The sequence below is a fragment of the Cheilinus undulatus genome, linkage group 11 (assembly GCF_018320785.1).
Source record: "Cheilinus undulatus linkage group 11, ASM1832078v1, whole genome shotgun sequence".
NCBI classification, from domain to species: Eukaryota; Metazoa; Chordata; class Actinopteri; order Labriformes; family Labridae; genus Cheilinus; species Cheilinus undulatus.
The window spans coordinates 49,161,259-49,172,126 of NC_054875.1; the positions used below are offsets into that span (position 1 = coordinate 49,161,259).

A 10,868-nucleotide genomic window follows, 5' to 3' on the forward strand; every position below is an offset into this window, starting at 1 on the left:
AGTTTTCCATGTTTCCTCAGTCCATGTTAATTGAGCTTTGGTCCAGAGAAGACTGACCACGGTGTTTCTGGATCCTGTTCACATATGGCTTCTTCTCTCCATGATCCAGCTTTAACTGTCATTGGTGGATGGCACAGCCAACTGTGTTGACAGATAACGATTTCTGGAAGTGGACCTGCTGATAATAATTAGTTGCAAAATGCTCCTTCAGGTGATTCTAATTTGTACCACTTACTTTTCCAGCCTTTTGTTGCCCTGTCCCTACTTTTTTGAGATGTGTTGCTACCATCAAATTCACAATCAGCTAATATTTCTCATGAAATGGTAAAATGTCTCAATTTCAAATATTGGTTTATGAGACTTGACAATCATTGGCATCTGTATTTATTTACATTTTGCACAGTGCCCCAACTTTTTTGGAAGTTGGGTTTGTACTACAAATCGTTAAAAGGTGTAGGAATAATGAATGAAAAGCTGTAAAACTTTAGAATTCCAAACCATTGTCTTGTCTTTTGATAATATTATTATTAATAATATTAATAATAATAAGAAGAAGAATTATAATAATGGACACTTTTTTACTAATTTGACTTGGTGAAAATATCTCTGGATTATTTCTCTGACTCTGAAAGAAGTCTTACCTTTGCAATGAGGATCTATGGTCGAGGACCAGAGATCAGAGTGAGACCTCTGTCTTTTTTACGCTCTCTGATAATGCCAACAACAATCACTTCCTTGTTCTTCTTCAGGTTGAAAATGAAGGGATCCTATTGGCTGCTGGGTGAACACCTCAGCTGGCCGTGGTTTCTTTTCAGCGCCACCTGCTGGTGAAAGCATGAAGGACAGTTTGATACAGTCTGAGATCAGGTTTGTCTGTTTTTTATCCAGGGTTAAGAGTCTTTTCAGATCATTTTCCAGGACATTTAGCTGATATGACGGATATGCTGTTGTTCCTTTTTGTTAGATTTAAAGATGGGTGGCTCTGGTAATTTGAAGACATTTTAATGTATTTATGTCATTTTTAAACAATGTAATCCACCAATTTATAGTTTCAGTATGTTTATAGCAGTGATACTCAACGTGTGACTCTTTTGTGATTATTTGTGGCTCTTTTATTTCTTAATTTGAAACATTATTCCCCCAGAAAACCTTGAAAAGGGGAAACTTTTGTGCCCCCTTTTACCATTTTTGCCCCTTTCCAACCATTTAAGCTGTTTTTGTCATTAAATACCACATTTTTCCAACTTTTTGTCTATTTTTGTCACTTCTTTTTGCCACTTTCATCCCAATTTTTACCTTCTCTAAATTTTTTTTAGCCATTCTTCGCCCATTTAAGCTACCTTTTGCTATTAAATATCACTTGTTTCCCTTTTTACCATTTTTTGCCCATTTTTGACATTTCTTTTTGCCACTTGTTTCCATTTTACAACTCTTGAGTGCTTTTTGCCCATTTTAGTCACTTTTCACAAATTTTTTGTCACGTTTGGACCATTTCTGTTCTTCATGTTTTTGTAACTTTTCACCCATTTCTGCTATTTTCTGACTTTTTTTCCACCTTTTCTCCCCATTTTTGCCCCTTTTCATCAATTTTTGCTGCTTTTGACCATTTTTGCCATCTTTAACTAATTTTTACTGCTACTTCAAGTTGTTTTTGACACTTTTTACCACTTTGAATGGTATTGTTCAACAATTGGACTCTTTGCTTAAGCAGGGTTGAGTTAACACTGGTCTATAGGGATCTACCGTATTATAATTAAACTTATATAAAGACAATTTGGATTTTTTTCAGGGGCTTAGACCTTGTTTTGGGCTCCAGACATTCTCCACATGGACTTTTTAGAGCGTTTAAATGTATTTGTATGCTACTGAACACAACATTAGCTCCTTATTTGCATTTAAAACATGTCTCTAGCATTTAAAGTATGTTAATGTACTGCCCATGGTAGTCTCTGGCTGCAGCCATGATTTTTACATGCCTATAAAGGATGAAGAATTCATCATAGAGTAAGGTTCTGCAGATGTAGGGCGGATCGTTTTATCAATAAAAAGTATGCTAAAGAAACTGTTTGGACAATTAAAACTTCTTAAATTCCTCTAAATTCTATTGTAATAAAGAGACTAGGTTATGTAAAATAGAGCTGATGAAGGTGTCTTGCTTTACTCCCAATAATAATGCTATAATAAAAGGTGGTCTTTCATGGCTTTTCTCACACATTTGACTGGTTTTTGGGAGGTCCAGTTTTTCAGGACCTCTTTGGGATACTATGATATGAAATTAGGGGAAAACTCAAACACTATTCTCTGAAATTTTCACTTTCCCTCATTGTCAAGGCTGGAACATTGGTTAGATCTTTTCCAGGTTTTCCAGGACGTAGAGAAACGACTTCTCCACCATCAGGCGGAAGAAGAATCAGAGAAAAGACGAGACAACAGGATGAAGTGACAAAACTTGTTTTAATAAACCGTTGGATCTTTTTTCTTCTACTGATCCATAAACTCTTATTTAATGTAAATAAACAGAAACAAGTGACCATGAGCCACTTTGATGCAAAACCAACCAATAATACACAAGTATTTACAGTGACATCACATCCAGAGTCACTATGAACCTGATTCATCCGTTTACATCTGAAACTGAAGATCCAGTCACACCACAAACATAGACAATAAAAAAAAAGATTCAGTGTCACACCGACTCATTTTTAAAATGTTACCAAAGTCGTCGTCACATAACAACCTTTAAAACGATCCTCCTAAAAATAAAAAGCACGCAGACTTTTCAAAAACTTTGGCGATGTTTCTGTAACTTTGCATACGGATCATTTCAATACCTGTTTATACCACTTTAATAGTCCTAAGCAGCCGATATCTTGTTTTGAACAACCAAAAATTTCAGGCAAACTCAGGCAAAACTACCAAATTGGACAAAAAAAGCAAGTTTTTCACAACCTTCAATACAAACAACATTGATGGTTACTGTGATACTAAAGCAACAGAAATAGAAGTCCTACAGAGCCAATATCTCACAATTTATCATTTGCAAACTCCTGCACACTATCTAAATTGTGCAAAAATGTTGGCAATGTTTCCATAACTTGCTATTTGAACAATATGGGTGCCTATTTAACACACTGCAACAAAAAAAGAAGTTCTAAGTGGGCAATTGTGGGTAATTTCTCAATTTTGACTACCAAAAATAACAGGCAAACTTGTCTGAATTGCACAAAAATGTTGGCAATATTTCCTGCTAACAGAAACAGAAGTCCCTTATAGCCAATATTAGGTGACTTCTTCTTTGAATCATGCAAAAATTGCAGGAAATCTCCTGCACACCAGCTATATTGCACTATAGTGTTGCCAACAAAATCTGAAGTCCTAAAGAGCCAATATTTGCTAAATTCTTAATTGCAACTGCCAAAATTTGCATGCAAACTCCTGCACACTATTGAAATTGTGCAAAATTGCTTGCATTATTTCTTCACTTTTCATATAAAGGATTCCAATAACTGGTTTGTTACCAAAGCAACAAAGTAGAAGTCTTAAACCCTTGCAATCGGCCAACTTCCCAATTAAAAACTGCAGTCAAACTTCTGCAAATTCTCTTAATTGCACAAAAACATTGGAGATGTTTTTGTGCAATTTTAAATGTTTAAAAGAGACATGAATGCAGCTTTTATGTTGGTGGTAACCTCACATCTCCCCAGCGTCTCCTTCTTTTCCACACATTGCCAACGCTTTGTGCCAAATTTACACCGCTGTTTTTCTCTAAACTCAATGTTGGAATTGTTGCTGATGTTTTTGCACAATTTAGGAGTCATGCAGGAAGCATTGTGCAAAAAAGAAAACAGGTACAGAAATGAGGAACAGAAGTGATTTTTTTAAAGGCACTGATGCTTTTTGGTGCCACTGATTCTTAACATAAGAGATTGTATTGTTTTAAAAACCTGTGGAAGTGTAAAAGTCTGGAACATTTAACAACCATAGGACTATAAAAACATGTAAATTTGTTCCCGGAACATTTTAAAGCAACTAACTGGAGTCTAACTTTACATCTCAGAGCAGTTCTTTGTGAAGGGCTGTCTTTTGGTCCTATTAGATTAGATAAATGAGGAATGATTTTGTTGTAGGTTCTTCTTATTTTGGTGAAAACTGCAGAAAATCCTAACACTTTTAGCTAAAACTTAAAGCACAGGCTTACAGAGTTTACGGTGGATGCTGGCATGAACAAAACACGACTTTAAACTGTATTTATGGAGATTTACTAAAAAGGATCAAATGACGACCACCATAAAATATCTCCTCTCTTCTCTTGGTATTTTTTATGATTTCTTTTAAGTTGGCCGCACAAAAGGCGATTTTTGGGCCTGATTTTCCCCTCGACACTGTCTGTTGGGGACTTTAAGGCCTGCTAGAACTGTTTGTCTAAATAATCCTCTGGGCTTTGGTCTAGAAATCTTTTTATGATTGATTTGTGGAGTTTATCAGCAGGCTGAGGGGTCGTGTTTGACCACACAAGTTTCTGTGAGATCTCAGGCCTGTGATATCACAGTCTGGCTGAATCATCCAGTGTGAATTTCAGAGAATTTTAACAATAAAATGTAGTTGAAAGTGTCTGAATTTCTGCTGTTTTTAAAATCAATAAGAAGCGAAAATCTTCTGGTGTGTGGTCAGCCTTAAAAGGAGTGTTTAAAGAAGCTAAATCAGTGTTTCAGCCCTCTGACGGTGCTGGATGAGAAACAAACAAACACAAAAAAGATAAAAACAAAAAACTAAAATGTGGACAGATCTGCCAAAATGAAAAATAAATATTTAATAAATAATCAAAGAGAACTCAGAGCTGCTCCGTTCACCAGCAGAGATAAATAAAGCAGAAAACCAACTCAAGCTAGAATAAATATTTCCTTTAGCAGAGGCCGAGAACTTTAGAAAACCACAGCAGTGTTTTCACCTTTTAGATATTCTGGGTTTAGTTATGAGGACCTAAGAGAAGACTGTACCCCCTCCCTTTGCTGTGAAGCTAAACACGCTAAAACGCATGCAAACTGATCAGCCTCTTTAACATCCAGTGTCAGTTTGTGTCCCCGCCCTCCTGGCTGAATAGAGTCCTACACCGTCATTGTGTGAGGCACCAAAGAGTCCAGAGTCCTGTAGCGACCCCAGCTCTGTCACAGTGAGCGAGTCCAGAAAGCGGCGAGGTCGGGGCGGCATTTATTTTGACCACCGTCACAAAGACTGAGCCGGCAGAGAGCTGTGCTCCTCCTGCCCGTCGCCCTCTTCCTCCTCATCCCCTCTCTGCATCCACGGGTGGGACAGGATCTCCTCCAGGGACGGACGCTCCTCGGGACGGTAGGACATACACCAGCGAATCAGGGACTGGCACTCTGAGGAGGCAGGCAGAAAGGGGAGGAGTCAGAGCAGGTTGGCAACTAAATATTTCAGCGATGTGATACTGGTTTGATACCATGGCAACAAAAATAAAAGTCCCAGACAAGGCTAGTTAAAAAGTCTTGTTCTGATTACCAGAATTCTCCTCACTCCAGCAACAAAAACAGAAGTCTACGTCCCCGTTACGGGGTACTTTCTTATTCTTACAGTCCAAATATTGCAGATTTAGACTTGTACATCATCTAAACTGCATGAATGTTGCCGTAATTGCTCCAAAACATTGACAACATGCATTTGCCCACTTGTCAGTATAAATGTTCCTGTTTCTACACCCTGGCAACAAAAGAACTCACCTTTAGAGACCCGCCTGGTGAAAATGGGCGTGGCCCCGACAATCTCCTGGTCACGCTCGAACGGGATGTCGCCGCACACCATGTCGAAGAGCAGGACGCCCAGCGACCAGACGGTGAGAGGGACGGCCTCGTAGGACTGAGACACGATCCACTCAGGAGGACTGTAGACCCGGGTCCCTGAGGACACGAGAACACGTCTGTCAATCATCGTTTTGTTTACATGTCACATTTTAACTCTGAATAAATGAAACCAGTCATGTTGACGTAACATTTCTCTCTGCGTACCTTCAAAGTCGCTGTACGGCGTCTCTTTGAGTGGCGCTCCTGACCCGAAGTCGATGAGTTTGACCTCGAGCGTTCTTGTGTCAACCACAATGTTCTCGTCTTTGAGGTCTCTGTGAACGACGCTGTGAGCGTGGACAAACTGCAGCCCCTCCACAATCTGACGGAAGAACCTGGTGGACGAACAGGAAGTGTTAGTGGAGAGAACCGGAATGAAACACTTTAACGCCGGCATTAGCGAGGTTGAAATAAACAGCAGAGAAGAGGTGGTAGAACCTGAGAGCGAGGCGTTCAGGCAGCGCTCCTCTCTCCGTGATGAAGTCGAACAAATCCTGACACTGTGGCGGCCTCTCCAGCACCAGCAGGAAGCCCCGCCCCTCCACCTCAAACCAGTCCAGCATGTGGATGACGCCCTTGTGCCCGCCGACATCTGACAGCCGCTGCAGGAGAGCAATCTCCATGGGAACGGGACCGACCACACCAGGCTGAGGGAGGGATTAAAAACACAAGACTTAAATACAGATAACTAAAGTCAAACACATTTATGAAATATCTAAAAACAGGATTTTTGATCAACTTTACATAATCCGTTATTTTAATATTAATGTCAAATACCCTACAGTTCTATTTATTTCTCTAATAAGAAAACTGGTCAGTCAGATATGTATTTATCATGAGCAGTAGACAATTACAATTTTAAACACTTTATCTGAAACCCAAGCCCTTGTCAAACCTTGAAAACAGAACCTAATAAGAGAAAACCCCTGGAACAAAAGCAGAAACTCCCTCTGAGTTTGGATTATCAATAATAAAATAATAAAAACAGATTATTTCAGTAACACCTCGATGACTCATGCATGTTTTTTACATTATTAGTCATCAGCTACGTGGCGTCTGTGGGTGGTTTTCCCCCACGTTGTGGTCTGCAGGTGTGCTCAGGTGGTTTTCAGCTGGTGGGGGCTCTCCCTAATGAAGCTGTGATAAATTAAAGATGACTGCCACTGAGGGGAAATCCTGCTGCATCACTTTCCCCTCAGTGATGTCACAAGTTTCCATGGGAACTACAGGGCCAGCCCGGCCCATGGCTGTAGTTCAGCTGAGAGTCCAGCAGGGGGCGTGGCTGAGTTACACAACTAAGAGCTCTAACTGCAGCACCATGATTGGCTGATAAATTAACAGAACAATGTGGATAATCAACTAAACATGGAAGCTATTTCAAAGTTTGACTGTGGAATTATGGGACACAACAAGGCATTTGGAGCCAATGTCTGACTCTTAGGGACAAATTCTGAGATGGTTAAGCTAATAAATAAGAGATAAGTGTATGATAGACTCACCAGTCTGGCCCACTGCTGGACTTTGTCACTGCTGATCTGTTTGATGGCAACCTGCATGGACAAAAAGGAGACAAAAAAGGATTTTCTATTAATATGAAATCAAATAAAATAGGAATACACTCATAAAAAAGTCCAAAAGTGAGGCTGAAAGTCTGACCTGCAGTCCATCTGAGAGCCTCTGTCCTGTAAACACTGAGCCGAAACCCCCGCTGCCGAGCAGAGACCCACAGTGATACTGGCTGCAGAACGGTTCCTTCACTGAAACACAAAGTCACACAAAATAAGTTAACTGTGAATGTTTAACAAGGAATTTACAGTAAAAAAGAACTGAATCAGACTTATACTATTATTACTGATCCATTGTCTGCCTCTGGGATAGATAATAAAACCGTTAACATTTCACTTTTAGGGCTCTGCTGTCCCCAAGAACAACCAACAAACACAGAACAGACATGACCTGGTTAGAGAGAGCCTGCAGAGCATTCTTTAAAAGACAAATGAGGAAATTATCCTGAATAATTCCAAGGAACCTGTTCTGTGCTCTGCTTTATTTGCATGAACAAGAAGGAGATGTGTAATTATAGATTTCCACATCTCTCTGCTGTGTATTATTAGAGCCTGTTTGTTTTGTGCTGTTGTACATGAGAGATAACACGGCAGGGCTGGGCGATACGGACCAAAAAAAGGTCATACTTTTAGGCTAAAATGGCGATGAATAATATGTATCTTGGTGTTTTTGTAAAGAAAAACAAAGTAGATTCTACGTTGAACCCATGTGGTTCAAATGCCAAGAGTCACACAGGGACTTTTATCGAACGCCAGCTGCAGAATGAGGTCCTTCCTGTCAACAACCTTTTACTGAGCATTATACTGGCATCTGTATTTCACAAATCAACATCAAAACAAGCTTTACTGACTTAAAAATCAGTATCTTGTTATAATTAGTTTGGAAATGTATCAAAATATCTGAAAACTAGACGTATTTCCCAGCCCTAGGGTCTGTCTGAGTTTGTTTTGGTGTCTGCTGCTTTACATAAGAGATAACACGGTGGAGAAGTAGAAACTAAATTTAAGCTCAATAAGCGTTTTCCTTGTAATATCACTTTTTGCTCAGTTTTACTGCTGTAATTTAAGCAGCTGCTGTTTCATTTAAGACAAAAAGTTTAAAAGCTTCTAAAATGTATGGTGGCCCTGAAGGCCAACTAAAAAAACTTTTTACTGAGCAAAAAAACAAACAAAAAAATGACAAACAATATTCTATGAAAGAGCAAACATGAAAAAACATGTTGTGGAGCACCTGAAAACGTATGAAAAACAACAAAGAATTTAAAATAAAAAACACAAAAAAAGTCATGAAAAACACTAGTTTTGATAGGGGTGCACAAATGTTATTGGTATGATATCAGTATTAGCAGATATTAACTTAAAAAAGTGAAATATTGTATTGGCAAATATAAACATTTCTGCTGATATTCATAACTGATATTTTGACAAAAAAATTTGTACATATCAGCTGTTAATATTTGCCATACATACAAATACGTTTTGGAACTTTAACCAACAGACCTGCATCAGCAAAAGTCCTTTTCTTATTCTTCATCACTCCTCTCACTTTAATGTCTGATTTAAGGACTAATTTTTTAAGTCTGAACTAAATTTAAACATCTATATCAGATAAAAATACTTTGTAAAAACACAAAAGCTCTTAAAGATGCACAATATGTGACTTTTGTTGATATTTACAAAGTGTTTCTATGATTTTTGATAGTTTCTTGTGAGATCATTAATAGTTTTGCGTTTATTTCTTTTCTTTTTTTTTTTTTTTTTTTTTTTTTTTGGCATTTGCCTTTCAGGGCCTCCGTACCCGCTAGATTCACTAAAACCAAGACGTCAAAATAACCATGAAGAAAACAGTTCCATTTATCAGATAAAGCCTCGCACCCTCAGCTGTCAAACCCAACGACGGTTACGTGGTTGGAATGTTAATCCGGAAGTTTAAATTGGTTGTTTTTTTAAATTTTAATCTGGTATTAACCGAAATAAGGCCTGAAAACGCCCACTCTACTTCAGTTTAGTTGACGTTTCTTACTTTTACAACGCTCATACTGTTTTCGGATGAGTGCTGACGCCTTCTTTGGTTCCCTATATTTGTTTACATGCCTTTAAAAAGCATAAAAAACACTTTAATTGAACATCTAACAACTCTTTTTCAGTCTTACCGTTTTTTCCACCGACTTCCTCCTCCAGATGAAGATCAACGGCTCTTTTCTCCAACATTTTCTGGAAGTTTTCAGTTGTTGAAGGTTGTAACATCCATCTTGCTCGGAGTTAAATTCCTTAAAACTTCTTTTTCCGGCTGATGTCGACGTTTCCCTTCGAGTGTTACAACTTAAAATCCGATTCCAGCGGAGAAAATTACGTTAAAAGTTAAATTCTCCCGGTAAAGGTGTGTAAAAGTCGAAAAGAACAGCCCGATACTGCTGATAGAATCAGTACAGTTTCAGCTGACCGCCTTATCTGCCTTACGTTACTGTTTTGCTCTGAGTTTATACTCCTTCTCTGTAGCCATGCCCAGATCGCCCTCGCTGTCCAATCAGCGTCGAGCCTTGTGCTCAATGTTTTGAACCGAGCGACCAATGACATTTAAGCTGCGGTCAGACTCATGAATATTCAACTCCCGCGAGAGGAATTCGTAGAATTTAAAGCAGCACGGCCTGCTGACGGGAAAGAAGACGACGGTTTCCCCCCAAACTTAGAGCGCGAGGAGCTAAATCGAAACGCACCAACGGTTAGCTGACGTTACGCGCGCTTTCTCTTCCTCTCTCACGCTTACGCACGCGCACGCCGGCCTCCTTCGTGTGAAACTTCTGTAGTGGCCGCAGTAAGGTTGCCATAAACGAGGGGTTTCTCGGCATTTAGAGGCCGCGGTTTCAAATGTCCACTGTATAAGAGGCTTCCTGTTCCTGTCAGAGTAAAGAAATTACGATAAAGACTAAAAGAAAGACAGAGAAGTCCCTCATCAGATGTCACAAGTGGAGGAAATTCCTCTACTTTTACTGAAGCTACACCTGCTCTGTCACCATCAACTCCTCACTACTATTTAAAAGGCGTCATACAAACCATTACTGAGGAAACTTAGAGTGAGTCCTCAGAATAAAAGCAGAATGTTGGCATTCATGAATCTATCTCTATTAAAGACCAAAGAACAGCTTTGAACACTGACTTAGGTGCATTCAGAAATAATTCATGTGTCCTTGCCTAGTATCAAGTTTGTTGTTTCAGCCTGATGCTTCAATGGTTTAAAATGAGAAATTATGGCAAATTAATAAAAATTGTAATATCACATTGACATGCACTCAGACCCAGGGCCATAGCTAGGGATTTAGGGACCCTAGAAAGAATAGTACAGATTTCCTCTTAGCTGGCTAGCCAAGCAACAAATGTTGCATCTTTTTTACAAATATATATGCATTTTGATGTATTTTTTTAACCATAATTTCCCAATTTATGA

The 10,868-nt window shown here is 39.1% G+C and overlaps 1 protein-coding gene across 1 annotated transcript; it reads right to left on the bottom strand.

The window, feature by feature from the left end:
• Window positions 1-2,435: 2,435 nt before the first annotated feature.
• Window positions 2,436-9,864, bottom strand: pim2 (Pim-2 proto-oncogene, serine/threonine kinase). Its single transcript, XM_041800366.1, has 7 exons — window positions 9,577-9,864; window positions 7,515-7,615; window positions 7,358-7,408; window positions 6,297-6,505; window positions 6,024-6,193; window positions 5,739-5,915; window positions 2,436-5,381 (listed from the first exon to the last, which is right to left on the bottom strand). Exons 1-7 carry the CDS (start codon window positions 9,668-9,670, stop codon window positions 5,224-5,226), a joined length of 960 nt encoding a protein of 319 aa, XP_041656300.1. The 5' UTR covers window positions 9,671-9,864; the 3' UTR covers window positions 2,436-5,223.
• Window positions 9,865-10,868: the final 1,004 nt, after the last annotated feature.

Bases quoted from the DNA above. Each gene is read 5' to 3' on its own strand.
- pim2 (XM_041800366.1), bottom strand. From the start codon at position 9,670: ATGTTACAACCTTCAACAACTGAAAACTTCCAGAAAATGTTGGAGAAA. The intron at 7,616-9,576 runs GTAAGACTGAAA...TTTGTGTTTCAG, and splicing joins GGAAGTCGGTGGAAAAAACG to TGAAGGAACCGTTCTGCAGC. The intron at 5,382-5,738 runs GTGAGTTCTTTT...CTGCCTCCTCAG, and splicing joins CACCAGGCGGGTCTCTAAAG to AGTGCCAGTCCCTGATTCGC.